The 22798-nt window shown below is 40.4% G+C and overlaps 1 protein-coding gene across 6 annotated transcripts in view; it reads right to left on the bottom strand.

The window, feature by feature from the left end:
* wwox (WW domain containing oxidoreductase) overlaps positions 1–22798 on the bottom strand; it is a 977325-nt gene that overhangs the window by 911762 nt on the left and 42765 nt on the right. For all 6 annotated transcript variants that reach the window (XM_055648843.1, XM_055648844.1, XM_055648848.1 and 3 more), the window contains exons 3-4: positions 18364–18421; positions 16444–16622 (exon numbers count right to left, since the gene is read on the bottom strand). In XM_055648843.1, the coding sequence (XP_055504818.1) occupies positions 16444–16622; positions 18364–18421 (237 nt within the window). The remainder of the gene's footprint in view (positions 1–16443; positions 16623–18363; positions 18422–22798) is intronic.

The following is a 22798-nucleotide window of genomic DNA, read 5'->3' on the forward strand; positions in this document are numbered from 1 at the left end:
GAGAGAGAGAGAGAGAGAGAGAGAGAGAGAGAGAGAGAGAGAGAGAGAGAGAGAGAGAGAGAGAGAGAGAGAGAGAGAGAGAGAGAGAGAGAGAGAGAGAGAGAGAGAGAGAGAGAGAGAGAGAGAGAGAGAGAGAACGATGGCACATTATAACCCGCAGCCATCCCATTCTGACCGCCGCCGAACCCCCCACCATTCCACCCTTCTTCATGGTGGCCCAGTGATGTCTCGGCTCTGACAATTCGAGGGATCTAGCCGCTAACAACTAGAGCAGCCCCGGGCCGCCGTGTTCCCCGACTCGAATCTGAGCTTGAAAAATCTCATGATGGGTTGATGTGTCCCACGGGCAATATTTTGGAGATTCCTGCCTTACAAGAACAAAAACAAAAATGTACAGAAGTACAGAAATTGATGACTTTATTATTGTGATAAGTATAGATCTATTTTTTTTTAAATCTAATAACTTTCTAAGTCTACCTTACCAATGACCGTTTTTTCGCCGAGTGGCGTATCTTCCTCGGCTCTATGATCTTTGGTCAGCGCCGCCAGCGGTGGAATCCAGTACTGCGCCGCTGCTGCTTAGGCTAGCTAATGGGGAGGGAGAGCGAGGCAGAGTCAATTACGTGGGCTGAGCCTACGTAATTGACGCTCGCTCTTCCTCCACTGGGCTCAAGACACGCCGCCTTGTGAGGCAGATGTGATCGCTGCCTCCCCTCGTGCTTTTTCATTGCAGTTTTATGATGAGACCAGCGAGCACAAATTTAGTATATTTATATGTGAAATAAGTTACCTGGACTATGGAAGGTAAGGACATGTAATGACGGGGTTTACAAACATTACATTGATGACATACATAGAGATAGTAACAGGCACACGCTTATTGCCTGCGCTCCAGGCAGTTTCTGAGGGGTTGCACAATCAGATAGGAGGCTCAGCTCGTCGCTGCCTCACCTCTCATCTCTCCCTGTATTTGCAGCGGAGCTGCGCAAATTTGGCGATAAAATATGATTAGATTCATATAGAAATGACATTTATAACAGATCAGTGGAAAAATCTTTATATTTATTTTATTTTATTATTATTTTTCTTTACTTTTCTTAACAGCTATTTTCATTGGGAGTATGACAGGTGAGGCTCTGCCTCCCCTGCCCGCACGTCCCTGCTTCATACATGTCAGGAATATTGACAGAGTACAGGAAGTTCTCAACCTTAGTTTAGAAGCAAGATGGCAAAGTTCAATAAAATTTAAAGCAGGATGGCAACGCTCAATAAAAATGTTCACTTGTTTTAGCTTTGGCTGCTATTGGAATGTCAAGAGGTGCTATACTTGGCAGTGGTCAAAGATCGCCCAGGTTTAAAGGCAGCCAGAAGTTCAGTCAACATTCTCATTTTCTTTGCATGGATAAAATAGAACATAGAACAGTACCACACAGGAGACGGCACTTTGGCCCACAATGTTGATGCCGAACATGATGCCAAATTAAACTAATCTCTTCTGTTTGCATGTGATCCATATCCCTCCATTTCCTGAATATCCATGTGCCTATCTAAAAGTCTTTTAAATGTCACGATCATATCTGTCTCAATCATGAACCCTGGCAGTGCGTTCTGGCCACCCACCACTCACTGCGTAAAAGATTTGTCACATTCATCAGCTTTAAGCTTTGCCCCTCTCACCTTAAAAAATTCCTTTACAAGGCAAATATATTCAGAAGCAGAAAAACAGTATAAAAATTGTAACCCGAATGTCATTTAGATCAATGTCCCACATGCAATTCACTATTTTTGTTGAGGCGTTGTTTCTACAATTAATTTTATCTTTCTTGATGACACTTTTCTTGTGCAGTGCAATGATCCAACAGGATAGACAGGTTTGAAATAGACCGAGGAAGGGACCCGAACTGAAACGTCACATCTCTATGTTCTCCAAGGATGTTGTCTGACCCGCTGAGATACTCCAGCACTTTGTGTCCAGGTTTGAAACAATGACCAACTCATTTCTCATTTCAATTAATATGTTGTACAAAATGTGGCTTCTTTACTCTTCAAATGGAATATACAATTCTGGGTGCTGTCTAGATTAGTCATAAATTAATTGGAATGCATTACTTCAATCTCAGAACAGAAAGTCTTAAATGATCATTGATTACTTGGGACATTAGGTTAGATAATCAGCCAATGCTGTACATACATTAAAGAGGAGTGTGCATACTATCTTGTGGCAGCTCATACTATGGTCTATGGCAACAGCTTGACCTTAGAAAGACACTCAGGGCTGTTAGCAATGTAGTACAAGCAAATATGAAACACAGTTAAATCAAAACAGCAAAACAAAAGAACACTGGTTTAAAATAGTACGGACAAATACAAGACCAAGATCAATACATTTTTCTCCCACAGAATGATCAATAAATAGAAATGGACTACTGGATAGGATCACAAGGGAGAAACTCTGAAATAATTTATCAAACGATGGTACAATGGAGAAGGCCGGAAGTGAGCAGAGACTGATGTGAATTGCTGGATTAATTAAATAAATGAGCCAAAAGGCTAGCTGGAAATGGCCAAGTTTTAGGAAGGCCATTAACATGACAGTGCCAAAGAAAAACAAGTTTAATAACATAATAACTACCGTCCAGTTGTACTGACATCCATCATCACAAAGTGCTTTAAGAAGTTGGTCATGTCTCACATAAACTCCAGCCCCCAAGAAAACCTTGATCCAGTGCAATTCAGCTATTGGAGGAAAAGGACCACAGCAGACACCATCTCCTTAGCCCGACACTCATCCCTGGAACATCTGGATTTATTGATTATAGTTCTGTCTTCAACATCATTATACCAATCAAACTCATCCCTAAACTGCTGGAATTAGAATTCATCATCCACCCCTCACCATCTGAATCCTTGATTTCCTGACCCCTAGGCTGCTATCAGTAACAATAGGTGACAAATCATTCCCTATGATAATTCTCAACACTGATGCCCCGCAACACTGCATTCTCAGCCTTTATTGTGTCTGCAATACACATTCTGCTTTAATTCCATTTACAAATTTATAGATGATATCACCGTAGTGGGCCAGATCGCAAACAATGATGCGACACAACAAAAGAAGGAGATATAGAGCAAAGTAGCATGGTGTCTAGACTGCAATGTCTCCCTCAGTGTCAGCAAAATGAAGGAAGCAGAATGGAGCATACACCCCAGTCTGTAACAATGGTGCTAAGGTGGAGATGGTCAAGTTTCTAAATACCATCAACAATTTGTCCTTGTCCACCACTTTGATGCTGTGGCCAAGAAGGCACACCAACTCTGTTACTTCTACGGGTGGTGGAAGCAGATACGATAGATGCTTTTAAGATGCTTTTAGATATTCACATGAATATGCAGGGTATGGAGGGTTATGTCCAGGCAGAAGGAATTAATTTAATTCAACATTATGCTCAGCACAAGATGTGGGCCAAAGGTAGACATAAAATGCTGGAGTAACTCAGCGAGACAGGCAGCTGAGTTACTCCAGGAGAGAAGGAATGGATGACGTTTCGGATCAAGACCCTTCTTCAGACTGATGTCAGCGGAGTGGGCGGTACAGAGATAAAATGTAGTCGGAGACAGTAAGGCTGGTGGGGGAACTGGGAAGGGGGAGGGGATGGAGAGAGAGGGAAAGCAAGGGCTACTTGAAGTTAGAGAAGTCAATGTTCTTACCGCTGGGGTGTAAGCTATCTAAGCGAAATATGAGGTGCTGTTACTCCAATTTGCGCTGGGCCTTACTCTGACAATGGAGGACGCCCAGGACAGAAAGGTCAGATTGGGAATGGGAGAGGAAGTTAAAATGTTTTAAATGTGGGCCAAAGTTTCTGTTCCTGTGCTGTACGGTTCTATGTTCGATGGTTAGCCCTTCAGACTTTGCATTAAGACTGACATTTAGTGCCCAATTGTCAAAAGGTATAGCCACAATTAAAATTGTGTTTCATATTCCTGTAGCTTTTTGGACAGAAAAATCCATTACCACATTAATCCTTTTTAATGAATCCTACATTTTTATAGAGATAAGATTTTGCTTCTCTTGGTTAGAATAGAATTACTCATCACAGAAGTAGGTGGTATCAGTTTATTCAAGAAAACGTTTGTTATTCCGTTTAAAGCTGTAAAGGATTCTAAAATTGGACTTTCAAGTCAGAACTTCTCAAACTATTTTCAGCTAGATCTGTGTGACTATTGTAGGTGCTGAAAATACCAAAAGTCAGCCATCCAAGACTATAATATAGAAACAAGGGAATAAAATAAAAGTTATTATCAGAAGCACAACAATGAACTTTACAACATCATAAATGAAACATTTTATTTTACTGATATGGCTAATACAACAACTATAAGATTTCCAAAGAAATTATATTGCAATTCTAGATATAGCACAGTCTTTTCATGTATGTTTTGATTACTGGCACTATGAAAAATGCAAACTTTACTGATACAAATTCTTCAAAAATTATGGCACTACCTGCTCAAATATTCCCTTTCTGTAAAATACAAGACATTTTTTAAGTTACCTCAGAACTTAATTTCTTAACTTAGGAAGGGTTACCTCAAAAACATTAATTTCCTAATCAAATCAAAGATCATTTTATTTATTAAGTCTGTTCTATCAGATTAGTCAAGGTGCTATGTATAACAACACCACACATACACAATGACTTTTATGGGACATAAAAAAATAAGTCAGACTTTATCAACCTGGCTTACTAATTACAACAAACTGAATTTACATGGTATTCCCTCTTTTTTTTTAAAGGATAATTGAGACACAAAGCTATCAGGAAAATAGAGAAGCAAGGTTCGGAAACGAAGGACAGTTGAGTGTGGAGCCATTTTTTTTTAAATTCCAAGGAAGCAAGCATAAAGAGATGAATCAAAATACATCTCAACCCCGGGCCAGTTCAGCATATCTGATGCAGTCAGTGCAGGATCAATGGGGTTAAACTTTGAGTAAGTCATATGTACTTTTGGCTCCAGGTGATATAAACCCTGGAAAAACTTGAGAAATTTGTAATCTCACAAAAAAATTAAATTTTTCTGTAATGTTACATTCATCCTCGGTTTTATTTTAATAAAATTTAAAATTTAATTAATTAATTTTAATAAAATATAGGATTGTGAAATAAAATATACTTTCCAGTGATAGGAATTGATTTTAAATCAAAGCAAATTTCAATTTTAAAGCAAAGAACAAGACTGCCCTCCAATGGAAAGCGGCATTCAATGCTCTCAAGATACAGGAACTGAGTTGCAATGTTATAGTTTGAAAGTATTTAAAGCTATCATAGGTTTCCTATCATAGATGTTTAAAACAAAAGCCAATTATCAATTTCCTCAGACTAGCTTTTCTCCTTTCTCATCCTTCAATAAATTCTGGAGATATATATACATATTAAGGCCTTTCTAATATATTTTCACAAGACCAACCTAGGAATGTGAATGTGTTCCTTGGTGTGCATGAGGCTTAGGGATGATCTGATAGGTGTTTAAAATCATGAGGAGAATTGGTAGGGTGATGCAAAAAGTATTTTACCCAGGGTAGGGAATCAAGAACAAAGGACAGAGGTTTAAGACAAGAGGGGAAAGATTTAATGGGAACCAGAGCATTTTTTTCACTCACGGAGTGGTGATTATCGGGAACTAGCTCCCATAGGAGGCAGTTGAGGCAGGTATAATAACAACATTTAAAAGGTATTTTGATAGGTACATGGATAGGAAAGGTTTAGAGATATGGACTAAATGTGGGCAAATGGGACGAGCTTCGATTGAGCATCTTGGTCAGCTTGGATAAGTTGGGCCCGTTTCCTTTCTGTATAGCTATTTTTAAGCAAAAATTTGAATGGCTCACCTCCTGACTCCTCAGTGCTTCGTTATTAACTAAAAATTGTTAAATCAGAACTGTGATGAAATTATCATCAAGATGCTGACATTTCAACAAGACAGGCTTGATATCATCTGCAAGATTACATTCTGTTGCACTGGTGCCCTTGCCATGTGACAACATCCCCGTCATTCAAAATCACACATGGCTCTGCCATATTTTATCCAAAGTGCACCGCAGAATATAACATCCACCAGCAGGAATCAGAAAAGACTCTAGCTTATCATAACAAAATCACAGAAGTGTTATTCCATCCTCCCACAGGATACCCAATAAGAAATTAACAACGTCAAATCAAAATTGAGTATTTGCTGATCAATGACAATTCAAGAAGTAACTGCTTGCATATAAACCCCATTCAGTTCCAACAAACCACCACCGCACCACCTTTCGATAGGGGTGAGGGAAAGGGGACAGGATTGTATTTTAAATTGTAGAATGGGGAAAAAGCCATTCAGTTTAATGCTCAATAAACTGACAACAATCTTGGAGTAGGGTGAATTGAACAAAATTACATTATGCAGATATTTTACCCATTATCTCTTACCCATCTCACAGAACACAACTTTCTTAAATTCCCTCATCACAAAAGCTTCAATCCGAATTATTGGGAAATGGCATCCAACAGTCTCAACCTCAAAATTATCAAAGTTGGCTATTACCAAAAGAAGTTCAAACGTTGACTGAAACTGACAGAGGCGACACAATGCACGACTCTCTAAAGTTAAAGCAAGGGTTAAATAAAAAAGCAATTTTAATTATGCATAGATCAAATGGCCTTGGCATCACTGGCAACCTGGAAACATTTATACATGTACTTTTTGAATTATGTCAAGTGCATTGCACCACAGTTGAAATATCTTGTAATATCACAATAATATTGTAATATCACAATAATATTGAATGCTCGTTTCAGAGATGAGTAGCTCAGAATTCAATGGTTCATTGATGATAGAAACAATTGCTCATATTTGGATTTTGAATCTCCACTTATTTCACATCAGATTGCTCTAATTGATAGATATATATATTTAAAGGGCTGTAAAATTCCAGATTAATCATGGGGTAATCACACATCCCACCACATAACAACTTGAGCATAGCATTTAAACCTTTAAAATTCTATTAAGTGCTTAACTCAACTATGTTTACCAATTCAGTAAACTTCAAACACCAAAACAAATCACTGAGTTAACCAAATTGCAATGGGGGTGTAGCCACATGTTGGTCAGACCAAGTAATGATGATAGATATTCTTCTATCATCTATTGAAAAGCGCTATCATCCTGCAAGGAAACAATTGAGTTCAAGTAAAAAAAACATCAGGATTGGTTCGATGATAATGACAACCAACTCCAACAACTAATTGATGAAAAGAGAAAAGCTTTCATCACCGTACAAAATGACCAACAGTCGGCCTCCAAAAGGAAGTGCTATCACGAATGCAAGGCTGCCGTCCAGAAGAGCACCCGACACCTGAAAAACCAATGGTGGAGGGAGAAAGCTCAGGAAATCCAACAAATAGCAGACGCCAACGACACTCGAGGCTTTTTCAATGCCACGAAAGCCATTTTTGGTCCATCCACTCAGGGTCAAGCCCCTCTCAAAAGCAAAGATGGGTCAACCATCCTGAAGAGCAATGCTGACCAATTCTAGATGAGGGAGCACTTTGAAGATCTTCTAAATCAAACTGCCTCATTTGACAGGAATGTGATCAACAACATTCCAAAGCAGCCTGTTGACGACTCCCTAAGCAGAATACCATCACTTGAAGTAGTCAAGGAAGCCATCGAAACCTTGAAAAACAACAAAGCAGCTGGACTCGACGGAATACCAGCTGAGGTCTGCAAAATTGGACGTAACCTGTTCCATTACCAACTGCATCAACTTCTCATCAAGATCTGGATAAATGAAGACCTACCAGGAGACTTTAAAGACTCAGCAATCGTTACCATCTACAAAAGGAAAGGCCATTGATTTGACTGCGGAAACTAGCGGTGGAATTTCCCTATTAGCAACAGCAAGCAAGGTCCTCGCCCGCATCATGAACAACCGACTCAAGCCTTTAGCTGAGAAGATCCTTCCGGAAACACAAGCCGGTTTTAGACCATCACGTGGGACTGCCGACATGATCTTCATAATGCGTCAACTACAAGAAAAATGTTGTGAACAACTTCAACCTTTGTACATGGCATTCATCAACCTCACTGAGGCCTTCGACTCGGTATCAAGGGAACTCTTATGGGACGTCCTGTCCACCTATGGATGTCCTGAAAAGTACATTTGAATCCTGAGACTCCTCCACGATGACATGCTTGCCACAGTCATGGCCAGCAACAGCAACTGTGAGCCAAGTCAGATCAGGAGTGAAACAGGGATATGTGATTGCCCTGTTCACCATCTTCACTGCGACAACCATCCACATCATCCAGGACGACCTACCCTCAGGAATCGAAATAGTCTACAGAACAGATGGCAGACTTTTCAATCTTGCCTGTCTCAAGTCCAAAACTAAGACATCTATGAGCTCCCTCATCGAGTTCCAATACACAGATGACAACTATATGCGTTCAACAGTGCATACACAAAACTTGGACTTACCATCAACTCCAAGAAGACTCAGGTTATCTACCAACCGTCACCAACTGAGATAAATCAGAAAGAACCATCAATTCAACTTGGTGAAACAACCCTGGAAAATGTGGATCACTTTCCGTACCTTGGAAGTCACCTCTCCCCCAATGTCGACCTTGATGACGAGATCCAACATCGTCTGAAGTATGCTGGAACAGCTTTTGGACGTCTTCGAACGAGAGTCTTTCAAAATCGTGACATCCGAACAGACACTAAAATGTTAGTGTACAAGGCAGTGGTGATTCCAACGCTCCTGTATGCATCAGAAACCTGGACAACATACCAACGCCATCTGAAAACACTTGAAAAGTTCCATCAACTATGTCTTCGAAGCAGCTTAAATATCAGCTGGAAAGACAGAAGAACCAATGTCAGCGTGCTAAATGAAGCAAAAACATCTAGCATCGAAGCCTTTGTCATCAAGAACCAACTAAGATGGTTCGGTTATGTTGTTCGGATGGAAGACGAGCGTCTACCAAAGCAAACCTTCTACTCCCAGCTTAAAGAAGTCAAACGTAAAAGAGGCAGAAAAAGAAGAGATTCAAAGACGCTTTAAAAGCCAGAAATGTGAAATCGACATTGACAATTGGGAAACCAATGCCAAGGACAGGAAACTCTGGTGAACCATCATCCAAGGAGGAACAGCGACCTTCAAAGCCAAGGGATGCTCAGAATTAGAAGAAAAGAGAACAAAACGCAGAGAGGCAGCAGCAACCAAAGCCCGATCTGCCATCTGGAATTACCTGGCCAGAATGTCAAAGAACTTTCAAAGCCAGGATTGGACTCATAAGCCACCTGGGAGACCATACAAACAACAGAACATAGACCATCATCCTCGACCTGGAGGAATAGCCACAACGACACCAAGTAATGATGATAGATATTCATCTCTAAATTATATCAATGATCCAGAAGTGTTGTTTTTTTCAACAATCTAGTAAGTTCATGGTAATAATTACTGACAGAAACTTAGTGAGGGGTGTTCAGGAATAAATTCTAATGTAATGGTGGTTTCAGCATCAAAAATATTAAACTGAAGAAAGATAGCAAAGTTTGGTACTAAAATCACATCAATTTAAGGTTTGTTTTACAACAAGTATTTACAAATGCCATATGAAGAAAAACAAACTTCTTATTATGCAGAGTTTTCTCAAAAACTGACTTGAACTATGAAACAATAAAACTGAACATGTCCATTAACCTTTAGAATAATAAAGAGATCTTGGTTTGCCTCAACTGGATACACTTGTATTTTTTCTGTGCAGCAAGTATTTTTATGAGTTGCATTTGGGTTAAAACCAAACAGGCTAGTTGAAGTCCTAATTATTACCTCATGTTTTTTTAGATAAGGGATATAATGTGCCCCCATTCCTCCAGTGAACATAAAGCCAATTCTGTGTTTTCATAAATGGCTTTGTGTTTTTCTTATTCCAACACAACTCCAACCCAACTAACTTAGCCTCTCACCAGATCAGTCCAGTTACGTACACTTTAACACAATTCATCACTATATGAAACAGCACCTGCAAAATAGAGTCAAGTTGCAAATTGGCAGCTACACATAGCTCGACAGTGTGTCCAGATTCAAAACCTCAACTTCTGTGAGGTGGTGGGTATTTACTCAACTTTTATCAAATTTGGCTTCCAGATGGTTTAGTGATTGTGTCTCCCCTGCCAACTATGTCGATCAAAGCACAGTAATTCTTTCAAACGGTTGAACACTGGCGACATACTGACATTTCTAGGTCCTTCATCGATCATCTGATCTGCTCTGATTCCTCTATGTAATTAATTGATCACATGGCCACATGATACCCATTATTGAACAGACCATAGAAAAGGGAAATTAGTGATTACATTTTGCTCATTTTAATTCAATCCACACATGAACAGCATCAGAAGATGTGAGAGGAATTGAAATACATCCTTGGCCAGTAATCCTTGAAGGCACTGATCGAAATGCTGGCCCAGGTCATGCTTCTCTCCAACCCAGACAGAACTGCCAGATAACAACAAGGCGTCGGTCAGCATGTTCCTGAGTTCAGCATCTGACCAAGAACACAATACAGAGCGTGGGTCAGGTCTTGCAGCTGTTCAAACAGGCTGCACTATTCATCAAAATCATGGCTAACCGTGCATTCTGCCTACATTCCTTGATTCTTTTCATATCCATAAATCAATTTCTGTTTAGAAGGAACTGAAGGACCAGGTGGAAAACTCTAAAGATTCAATCACCTCAGGATCCTCACCTCAGTCCTAAATAGTCTGTCCCTTATTCTAAGACTGTAACTCTTCTGCCTCAACTCCTCCAGAAGGGGAAACATCCTTTCCAATCTAGCGTGACAAGCCTTGTAGAAACTTTTAAAGTTTTGATGGAATCTCTCTCATTTTGTCTAAACAGAACAAAATACAGACGTGATCTGGTCAATCTTTCTGCATTCACCACACCTGCCATCTCTGGAACCAGTGAATGACTGCTCTCCTCTATAGCAAGTACATCCTTCGGCAAGGTACCCAAAACTGGGTGTAATATGCCAGATGCAGTCCTATCAAGGATCCAGATAAATGCGGTAAGACTAGCTCATTCCTGTATCCAAAACATAGAAAGCACTCTGGTCTGACAAGGTCAAAGGAGCATCTGATTTTCTAGTCTGTTGTTGGTATCATTGCCAAGTCCAGGGGTGAAGCTTAGTCATCCTGAACAGAACGGAAGGAATGAATACACTTCAAATTTGGCCTATCAACTTTACACTAAATCCTACAAATGCAATCCCAACCAATTTATGACATGAATGAAAAAATCAAGTGAAAGTAGTTGGCATAGAATAATTTTTAATTAATTATTTTTTTAATAATTTGGTTATCAGTGAAATAGGTTTTTGATAAATTGATTGTTTTAAATAATTATTTTAAATTATTTAAATTTGTTAACCACACTTAAATAACTCATCTGCGAGGCTGAGGGGTAACCTTTTTGAGATGTATAATGATGGGCACGTATAATGTAACGCTCAATTCTTGTTCCCAGGTAGAAAATCTTAAAACCAGAGGGCATCAGCTTGAAGGTAAGAGGGGAGATATTTAAGAAGGACCCCAGGGCAATCTTTTCACTCAAAAGGTAGTCCTTATCAGAAATGAACTGCTAAAGAAAACAATAGATACCATTACAACTTTCAAAAGAAAAATAGATAGGAAGAGCTTGGGTTATAGGCTGGCAAATGGAACAAGCCCAGAATGCCAGCTTGGTCGGAATAGACAAGGTGGGCCAAAGAGCTTTTTACCATGCTGTTTAGTTCAATCACTCCATAATTATCACACATTAACAGATGAAAATATCTCTACTGTATATGCTGTCACAAGGCTATCCAGGAGGTCTAAGGAAGAAGCATCATAATCTATCGACTGAAGCTTAAGGTGTCAAGTATTGATCAGGTTCTACAAACCTGGTTAATATTTTTTTAAGCAACGAGTTATGGAAAATCTTTGGAACATTTGATTCGACTTTTTAAAGGCTTGAGACGCTGTCTTTCGTAATAACCATTTTGACTCTTGCAAGCTTGGAGAAAATACTGCTCTTTGGCTTTTAATGAAAACACAGCTATGACTTAGTGAATTATTTTCCAAGCCAACTACAACAAACCATCAGCACACGGACATCTATGCTAAAACACATTTGGACAAGGATCAGTTTGAATGAATGAATGCTCACGCCTGTGACCCCTGCATTTATTCAACACATGGGAGCCATATAAACTCTTGCTAACTCATGGATTTTCATGTTCAGCTATCCCTTTCAAAAAAAATTGCAGCACTAAATATTCACATTCAAGTACTATGATCACTTTTATACTCTCAGTTTTATCTCGAGAAGGTAGAATCTTAAACTGGGTGGAATTCCGAATACACTGTAAATGTCTTCCTACACTTCACAAAAGTGCCTGATCTACATTCAAATGGCTCATGCCTGCAGTCTATTCGTCTATATAGTTAAAGCACGCACGAGACATCCAAATATCACAATTTTCACTGAGAAGTGACGCATTTGCGAAATAATTATGTCACTGACTATGAAGAAATTGAATTGTCCTCAATTGAAATGAATTAATGCAGCACACATTGCCTATCAAATCATGGCTTGTTTTCAAGTATAGTTTGGACCTGCATTCAGTGGTGCCATATGCCATAAGGGCAAAACTATATTTTGGTGGTGACAGAAAATGTATTTTAATAAACTGGAAAAAAAACATTGAAACAAAAAGCCTGAATAAGGAAATTGTAGGTAAATCCTATTATGTTCCAATTTAGTGAATCCTATTAACACTGTGATAAGACAGTGACAGCATCACCTCATGCTTGGCAGGTACTTTCTGAATGATAGATGACTGTTTCGTTCACTAGAAATACTGTAAGTGCATGGAGGCCTAGCCAGTAGAGCTGCTGCCACAGCTAGCAGTTCCAGCAATCAAGGTCAACCCTGACTTCCATGCTGTTCATGTACAATTTGCATTCTCCCTGTGACCATGTGGGCTTTACCTAGGTGAAGAATGATAAAACGCCAGGCCCAGTCGGGTTTAGTAATGAATTTTATTAAAACATTTATGATTTTATCTCCCCCGTTTACAAGCCCTTTATATATACACATTTAAAGAAGACGCCACCACAAACTTTAGCCGATTCAACTATTACACTCAGACCCAAAAAAGATAAAGATCTCGAAGAGCTGGGATCATATAGAGTAATAGCTTTGCTAAACACAGATCAAAAAATATTAGCTAAAACTCTGGCAAGAAGACTAAGCAACTACGTTAATAAATGAATAAGTTCTGATCAAACTGGGTTTATGCCCAAGAGACACTCGTTCAACAACTTGAGGCCCTGTTTAATATGATGCACTCACGTAGAACGATAAAAGAACACTTATCATTTATTTCATTGATGCATAAAAGGCATTTGATCAAGTAGAATGGAAATATCTTTTTACAGTATTGCAAAAATTTCAATTAGGAGAAAACTTTATTTCATGGATAAAGTTGCTATATGACAAGCCGACTGCCAGAATACTGACTAATCAAACACTCTCACCTAAATTTCAGTTATCCAGGGGCAATAGACAGGGGTGTGCACTATCACCTTTGTTATTTGCCCTTGCGATTGAACCTTTAGCAGAAAGTATAAGAGTGCATCCGAATATTCATGGCAATAATACTAAATATTCTAACAATAAAATATCGTTGTATGCAGATGATGTACTACTATATATCACTAATTCCAAAGTTAGTATTCCAAACATACTAAATCTTATAGAGGAATTTGGTTCCTTTTCAGGATATAGAATAAACTGGAATAAAAGTGAAATTATGTCAATAAAGCCTCAAGATCCGATACACCTTCTAAAATTTCCTTTTAGAATTGCTACGGAAAAATTTAAATATCTTGGAGTTTACGTAACTAGAAAATACACTTCTCTATTTCAAGCAAACTTTCCACCATTAATTACCAAACTAAATGCCCTTATTCAATTTTGGAAAACGCTTCCGATTTCCCTCATAGGTAGAGTAAATGCCATAAAGATGATCTTCCTTCCACAAATCCTGTATCTATTTCAATCAATACCGATTTATCTCCCTACATTTTTTTTAAACTCAATTCTGTGATCACAAACTATATTTGGGAGTATAAAACACACAGAATCCATAAACGACATCTATGTAAACCCAAAGAAATTGGCGGATTGGCTCTCCCTAATTTCTTGTACTATTACTGGGCAACGAATATTAAAAACTTAACACATGCCAACAGGTAAACTGGCTAAGAATGGAGAGAGAAGATTGTTCGCCTTTTAATATAGGCGCGATTCTTCTCTCTCCAATAAATCTGAAGAAATCAGTAAATGAGAAAAATCCGATTATCCATAGTACCTTACGAATCTGGAAACAAGTGAAGTCAACCTTTAAACTGAGAAATTTATCTCTTCTCTCACCAATCGCCAATAATCCCTCTTTTAAGCCGTCTATTTTAGACAAGGCGTTCACACACTGGGAAAGATTAGGAATTAAAAAACTGGGAGATCTTTATGAGATGGGGATTCTCCTTTCATTTCAAGAATTACAGTCGAAACATCATCTGAAAGGTAGCCAATACTTTAGATATCTTCAAATACGAGACTATCTGAATTCATATACCCAAGACTGTCAATATATGGTTCCAAACATACTAGACGATGCATGAATAGAAACTCGGATTCAAATCAGTTAATATCGTACCTTTATAATACTCTTTTAAATATACAAACCCCATCGTATCAAGCAATTAGGCAAGCTTAGGAAGATGAACTCGGCCTAACAATTTTAAAATATACATTGGTGGGAAGCCTTCTATATATACACAACTGTTCTCTTAATGTTAGGCATTCGTTAATACAATGTAAAATACTGCAGACTATATTATTCAAAGTCTAAACTGAATAAGATCTTCCCAAATGTTTCCCATATTTGTGATAAATGTCTCCTTCAGGAAGCAACTATAACTCATTCTTTTGCCTCTTGTATAAAGTTACATAATTTCTGGAGGAGAATTTTTGAAGTTTTTTCTAAAATACTTAAAATAAAATTGGACCCCGACACAGAATTGATTACTCTAGGTACATCAGAAGCCTGTTCTGAGCTAACATTATTTCAAAGACGTTTCCTTAATTATGGCCTGATAACGGCGATAAAACTAATACTTAAATATTGGAAACACACATCAGTCCCAACTGTAAAGATGTGGATTACAAACATGTCCAAGACACAACATTTGGAAAACATTAGGCTTGTCTTTGCAGAAAAACCAGATCAATTTTTCATGACATGGACACCCTTTACCGAATTTTTACAAGGATAGTATGGCGCAACACAACTTTGGATTTAAATCCAACTATGGGTGAGGTGAGGTGGGGGGGGGGGGGGGGGGGGGGGGGGGTGTTAGAGGGGCAGGTATATTTCCACTTTTTTATTTTGTTTTTGTTTTATTTTTTTTTTTTTTTCATTTCTTATATCTTTATTCACTCTTTGGCCACACTACTTTGGTTGGCTAGGGGTCCTATCTTTTCATTTTTCACTTTTTCCCTTTCTTGTTCTTTCTCTTAAATAAATAAAAATAAATAAATAAATAGATAAATAAATAGAAATGTGGGGAGAATAAAATGGGATGAGTGTAATATTAGTATAAATGTGTGCTTGATATTAATTTCTGAGGAGAATCTGGTGCCAACTTAGTTGGCTGAAGAGCCCGTTTCCATTAGTATTTACTTTGGATTGCTGAAAACACCATAGCTTTTGGAGAGAATTGCTTAAAATATGCAGGTTATTTAATGAAACTTCTGTACTAGAATTAACTTTTATATCAAATAAGATGTTTGAGACAAATTGATGTCAGTATATAATAAGTGCCTGGCATGTAGAAACAAAATCACTGTTTTAAATTATTTGTAATTCAGGAGCCACAGTTAAGGGGCAAGATGCTTTGTTCATAAGACACCAATACTAAAAAGTCTTTAAGAAGGAACTGCAGATGCTGGAAAATCGAAGGTAGACAAAAGTGCTGGAGAAACTCAGCGGGTGCAGCAGCATCTGTGGAGCGAAGGAAATAGGCAACGTTTCAGTCTGACGAAGGGGTTCGGCCCGAAACGTTGCCTATTTCCTCCGCTCCATAGATGCTGCTGTACCCGCTGAGTTTCTCCAGCACTTTTGTTTACCTAATACTAAAACATCAATAAGCTGCCATGAGAATGTCAAGTAAAGTTTTAATTTTTTTATTGAACTTTTCATTGCAGGAAGAAAGGGACATAACATGTTTAATTATTTCTAACTACAGAATAATTCTTTGTTAATCAAGATCTACGCACTTACCAATCCCAGAATTGGCTCCTGTGACAATTACAACTTTGCCACTTAGGTCTCGGCCATGCAAAATTTCCATAGCAGCACTGTTACCGTCATACCGCTGCCGAATAGTTGGCTTGTCTGATGTCTCCTCAATTGTAAATGCCAACCGTGGATCCAGGAATGTGGTTCTTTTATTGATGTGACTAAATGAAAAGATTTTATAAGCAGCTTCAATAATTAATTTCAAGGAATATCCAAACATAAAATGATGAATGATTTTAAACATATTGGGCAATGTTGTTATTCATTTTTCCCCAATAACTTTCTAACTGTAGGCATGCAATTGTCAATTTTTTATTACAAATTAAAGATTGAATGAATATCACATGATTAATCCCTCAGCAACACATAACTCTAAATAAATCCATTCCTTGGTATGAGAACTAGCATTCTGGAAGGTGGATATTTTGCCTTTGTAAACATATAAAATGGATTCGCTACACTAATACCCATTTCAACCATGGCACACTGAGTAAAAATGAAAGCAGACAATCCATCATCAAATTCACCATTACAAAATAGCAAAGTTTTCCGATCAAGACACTTCGTCAGGCTGGAATTTAGTAGACAGACAAGTTTCTTCAAGCAGAATAAAATAAAGATCGATTAAATGCCAAGAATCAGACCAGTAAACTGTCACACAGACAGTAAATTTTGCTGCAGCCGATTGCAAACACAACTCAGGTTTGTGTCCCCTGTGAGACATAAATATAAAAGTACTTCATCCAAACCAGCGCGCTTCAAAATCATACAGAGGATAACAATTGCAATGTATGTAATTATCCTGCCAAGCATCATTTTTCCACAAATTCATTCTGCCAACCATTTCCAATTCCATTCAAAGTTCACATCTGTTTGCCTTAAGTTTCTAATATCCCAACGATCATCTAACCAAGCTTTTCAATTTGCAGAAACTGAGACTTTCCAGCACCTTTTGATTCTATTACAGAAATTATTTTTCTCCTAAGATTTCTATCCCAATCCCAATCTACCAAATTCTTCTTTTTTTTGTTTTGGAACAGATTCTAGATTCTCCTAATCAGGAGCAATCCTTTCCACATTCGTCCTGTTAAGACCTTCAGAATCTTTTACATGGGTGATACAGTAGCACAGTAGCTAGCTCTGCCAACTCACAAGTCTAGGGAGACAGATTCAGACCTGACATCAAATGTTGTCATATGGAGTTCAAAGGTTCTCCTCGTGACCATGTGAGCTTCTGTGGGGTGCTCTGGTTTTCTCCCACATCTCAAGGGTATGTTAGGAGGATAACTGGTGACTGTCAATTATTCCTTAGTGACAAAAAGAATCAAAACGGGGAGTTGATGAATATCGTGAGTGAGAAATCAGAAGAGGGGGAATGGGCTAGACAGGATGGCTCTGCGGATGTCCAACATAGAGCAACATGGCTGGGAAGAAACTGTCCCACAATCTGCATACCTCTAGATTCAGGGACAGTTTCTTCCCAGCTGCTATCAGGCAACTGAACCATCCTATCAACAACTAGAGTGGTCCCAAGCTACCATCTACCTCATTGAAGACTTCACCTTGTACTATATGTTATTCCCTTTATCCTGTATCTGTACACTGTGGATAGCTCGATTGCAACATGTGTAGTCTGACTGCGGACTTGATAGCACGCAACAATAAGCTTTTTTCCTGTGCCTCGGTAAACATTACAATGAACAAAACATGGACACGAAAGCCCAAACTAACTCCTTGAGCCACAATAATAATGCTTGTAAAACCCAGCAAGAATAAGCCTAGCCTATCTAATATTTGCTCAGAAAACAACCCACACACTCCAGTAAAAAATTTAAACTGCTTCCAATTCATTAGCACCCTTCCTTAAATAATTTCATTGGTTTCAGTACTCCATTTACTTACTCAACAAAGTACACCTGACCTTTTTCATCTGTTTCTTGTTCCCAACCATAAGGTAAATCTGCAACAGGTAAAGGGTGCACATTGTATATCAGTGGGTGGCTCATTTTAAAAATAAACATTTATACGGCATCAATACACCCTAATACACCTCCAGATTAGTCCCATGTTTGTTCTGCAATGAGATAAACTGTGATTCTTTACATACCATGTGCAGTTTGTGGTGTTCAGAGTGCAACATTTAGGAACTAGGTCACATTTTATAGTACTCGCAACACTCCAGGATAGTCTCTAACAGGAGAAGGAATTTTATTTTTCACACCACAGTACAGATTTTCAGATCCATTAAGTGTCAAACAGAAAAATCGTTGAGTTTTAGGAAAAACTAGACTAAGTGGGACCCGTTGGGTCTCAGTCACCACGGGGGGGCAGGGGGAGATAAGGTGTGGTGGGGGGGGGAAGGGTTGTGGGGTGGGAGAGGAGGTGTGTATGTGGGCAGGAGGGGTGTGAGAGAGGGGGGATGTGGGAGGGGGAGGGGGGTGTGTGTGGGGGGGGGGGGGGAGGAGGGGTGTGTGGGCAGGGTGTGGGGGGGAGACAGGATGTGGGAGGGGTGGCTTGGGGGAGGGTAGTGTGTGGGCAGGGGTGTGGAGGGGAGGGGTGTGTGTGTGTGGGCGGGGGGGGTTGGGCGGGGGGGGGTGTGGGCAGGAGGTGTTGTGGAGGAGGGGTTTGTGGGTGAGGGAGGCGTATGTGAGGGGGAGGGGGGATTGTGGGGGGGATGGGGCGAGGGGGGTTGTAGGGGGGGAGGGGGGTGTGGAGGGGAGGGAGGTTATGCGGGGAGTTGGGGGTTGTGGGGGGGGGGGGTGTGTGGGGCAGGGAGGGTGTGTGGGGAGGAGGGGTGTTGGGGGAGGGGGGGGGGTGGGGGGGGGGGTTGGGAGGGGGAGGGGTGTGTGGGGTGGGTGAAGCAGTTGTGTGGAGGTGTGGGGGTGTGGCGTTGTGGGGAGGCGTTGTGGGGGGGTGTGGTTGGGGGAGGTTGTGGGGGGGAGGGGGAGTGAGGAGTGAGGAGGAGGTGATGTGTGGGAAAGTGGTGTGTGTGGGCAGGGAGGGGTTGTGGGAGGAGGGGGGTGGGGGGGGGGGTGGGGGTCAGGGAAGGGGGGGGGGCAGGAGGGGAGGGAGGCAGGGGAGTAGGGGGAGAGCAGGGGGTAGAGAGCTCAGAGGAAAGACAGGGAAAGAGCCATGGGGGAGAATGAGGTATCACGGGGAGGGGGGCAGGAGCCAGCGAGGGGGACCAGAGGGGAAGGGGTTGGCGGTGCGACGGGGACTCACAGCGGGCGCTGGCCGCTTCGCTGGTCGTTGTTGTCCTCCACCGGGATCAGAGTCTCCGCTTTCCATTTGGTGATATCGGCGCCATCTCCGACTCCGCATCGGGCTGGGCTGGGCTGGTTCGGGCCGGGTCAAGCCGAGCCGGGCCATTTCCGGTCCATCCCTCCGAAAATTGTATCTGGTTGGAGACCTCTGCCGGCCATCCAGAGCCTCCCGCAGCTGCAGTAAAGAGGCGAGGGTGCAGGAAGGGGCGGACCGTCCCGCAGAGTGACAGTAGAAGAGACCAATCCGCGCGGTGCTAAATGGCAGGAGGGGCAATCGATCTGCGCACGCGAGGTTTTTAAGATTTTTAAACCTTGATAACTTTTATCAGAACTTTTATCGGAACAAAACTTGGTGCAATCGCAGCGCAGGAGAACTGTAAGCTGGCGAAAATCGTAGCGCTATTGCGTACCGTTTTTGCACAAATAGAATGACCGCCAAACCGGAAGATAACACGATCAGAGTTTTATTTATTGCTACAATTAAGTTATTGACAATCTCCCATGGTAAGTTTTCAGCAGTAGTATGTGATTCAACAATTAACTGCGATATATCACTTAGAGAACCAAACGGCAGTTAACATGACCTCTCCTTTGAATACTACTCCTATTGGAATGAGTTTGCAGAAGGGGGATTTCAGTAGATGGAAATTGGGAGGTCATTGGAGACTAATTCAGGGAATTTCCTCTGCAGACTATCAGATAATACAAATTCTGGCTCCTACTCTTGGGGAGTGACCATGTTATCACGTTAAAAAATATACCAGCAACTATCATTATCTTTCACATGAAATTTAATAGAATGTTTGTGAGAGCTGCATAAAATTTAATTAAAGATACACGACACAATTCATGTGTCAAAAACACTTAAGGGCAGGTCCTTGCACACTGGAATCAAAGCAAGATATACCTTCTGCTCACTTTCTGATTTAATCAGATATCTAGTAATTACTAAAATATAAAACTATTTAACATGTGTATTATCTTCACAGGAAAGAACAAAGTCAAAGTATTCGCTATGCTCTGAGCAAATACTGTTCTTCATATGCCTTGAATAAATAATTCCCAAGCATATGTCATTACGATTTCAATGAAGAAAAAGAGTTAAAAACATTTTAAATGTGCATGTCATTAAAATTTAGCAACTTTATAACTTGCCTTAGATCTCTTCAGTTTAAAGAAGCCTTAAGAAAATTTTCCAGTGATGTAATTAATCATTACGACACACTCGTGCCTTTATTTTATCACTGTCAGAGTTTGTTATGTAAAATAAGAGCATCCGTGGTTATTTATCTGTAAATTAACTCTCAATAAACCACAAACCAACAAATGCAAATATCTCATCCGCAATAACCAACCTGACCTCCCGGTGGCTCAGCACTTCAACTCCCCCTCCCATTCCCAATCCGACCTCTCTGTCCTGGGTCTCCTCCATTGCCAGAGTGAGCAACAGCGGAAATTGGAGGAACAGCACCTCATATTCCGCCTGGGGACCTTGCGTCCGGATGGCATTAACATTGAATTCTCCCAATTTTGCTAGCCCTTGCTGTCTCCTCCCCTTCCTTAACCCTCTAGCTGTCTCCTCTCACCCTCCTATCCGCCCGCCCTCGGGCTCCTCCTCCTCCCCTTTTCCTTCCTTCTCCCCCCCCCCCACCCCCATCAGTCTGAAGAAGGGTTTCGGCCCGAAACGTCGCCTATTTCCTTCGCTCCATAGATGCTGCTGCACCCGCTGAGTTTCTCCAGCAATTTTGTGTACCCTCAATGCAAATATCTCGATGTGGCATCCCGATTTAAGATTTTTCCATAAATGTCAGAAAATGACCACTTAGCAATCAACTCCCCCCCCACCCCACCACCAAATCCCCTACTCCACCCACCTTGAATCAAATATACAGAATAGGAGGATAATCCTGCACTTCAGGTATAAACTGAAGATTATAGGGCCTGTGAATCAGGTGTCAAAGTGAATCAGATGTCAAATTAAACTTCTTTTTATGCTTTATCTGAAGGGATAAATTTCAGACTTGACTTTAAAATCTCAAAATTTCGTAACATTACTACATATTATGATATTTACATTAAGTCTTGCACGAGCAGTGAAGATGGAAACACAGCAATCATTACCTGATGAGCCAGATGCTGAGCCATCAGAATTTCCAAATGATTGGAAAGTGGATTATTGGCGATTTACCCCTATAATCAGTAATATTTTTATGCCTCAGTTTCAACGTTGCAAATGCAAGTGCAGAAAATATAATTAAAGAACCAGAGAATCAGTGTAAGATTCCCAGCTTTCTATTAGCATTGTCGATCGAACCAAGGACCTTTCACGTTTTTGTTGGTCGTTACGTAGGAGGTCATTAATGTATTGAATCCACTGGAATACACCAGAAGTCAACACATGGAAAGATGGTCAACCTACAAAGTTTTGTTACAATGAAAGACCACAGAAACTGGAATGTCTCTCCTTACATCAGAGTTGCTCAAAATAAATAGTTTTGGTCAGATTAGATTGAAAGTAACCGTTTCCACTGGTGAAAGTGTTGATATTAGAAGGCCTAGATCTGAGATGATCAGCTAAAGAAAGAAAAAAGATGCGGGGGATGGTGGTGAAGGGGAAAACATTTTATATGCCACAAAACATAGGCAAAACACTAGCACAGCTAGCAAAGATGCTGCCTCACAGTCCCCGAGACTCAGGTTCAATCCAGACTTCAAGTGCTGTGTGTGTCAAGTTTACACATTTTCTTTGTGAACATATGGTTTCTCTCTAGGCACTCCGGTTTCATCTCATGTACCAAAGATGTGTGGGTCGGTAAGTTAATTAGCCTCTGCAATTTGCTCCAAGTGTGCAGGTGAATGGTAAGATTTAAGGGAATTGCTAGAACAGGTTAACGGGAATCATGTAGGATTAGCGCAAATGGGTGGTTGATGGATGGCACTGACTCACTGGGCCAAAATGTCCGTTTCATGCTGCATCTCTCCGTGAACATAATTATGAAGGGCATAGATGGAGTTGGCAGCAGTAAGCATATCCTCATGGAGGAGATGCCTAAACTGAGAGGGATAGGTTTAAG

The sequence above is a fragment of the Leucoraja erinacea genome, chromosome 17 (assembly GCF_028641065.1).
Source record: "Leucoraja erinacea ecotype New England chromosome 17, Leri_hhj_1, whole genome shotgun sequence".
NCBI lineage: Eukaryota > Metazoa > Chordata > Chondrichthyes > Rajiformes > Rajidae > Leucoraja > Leucoraja erinaceus.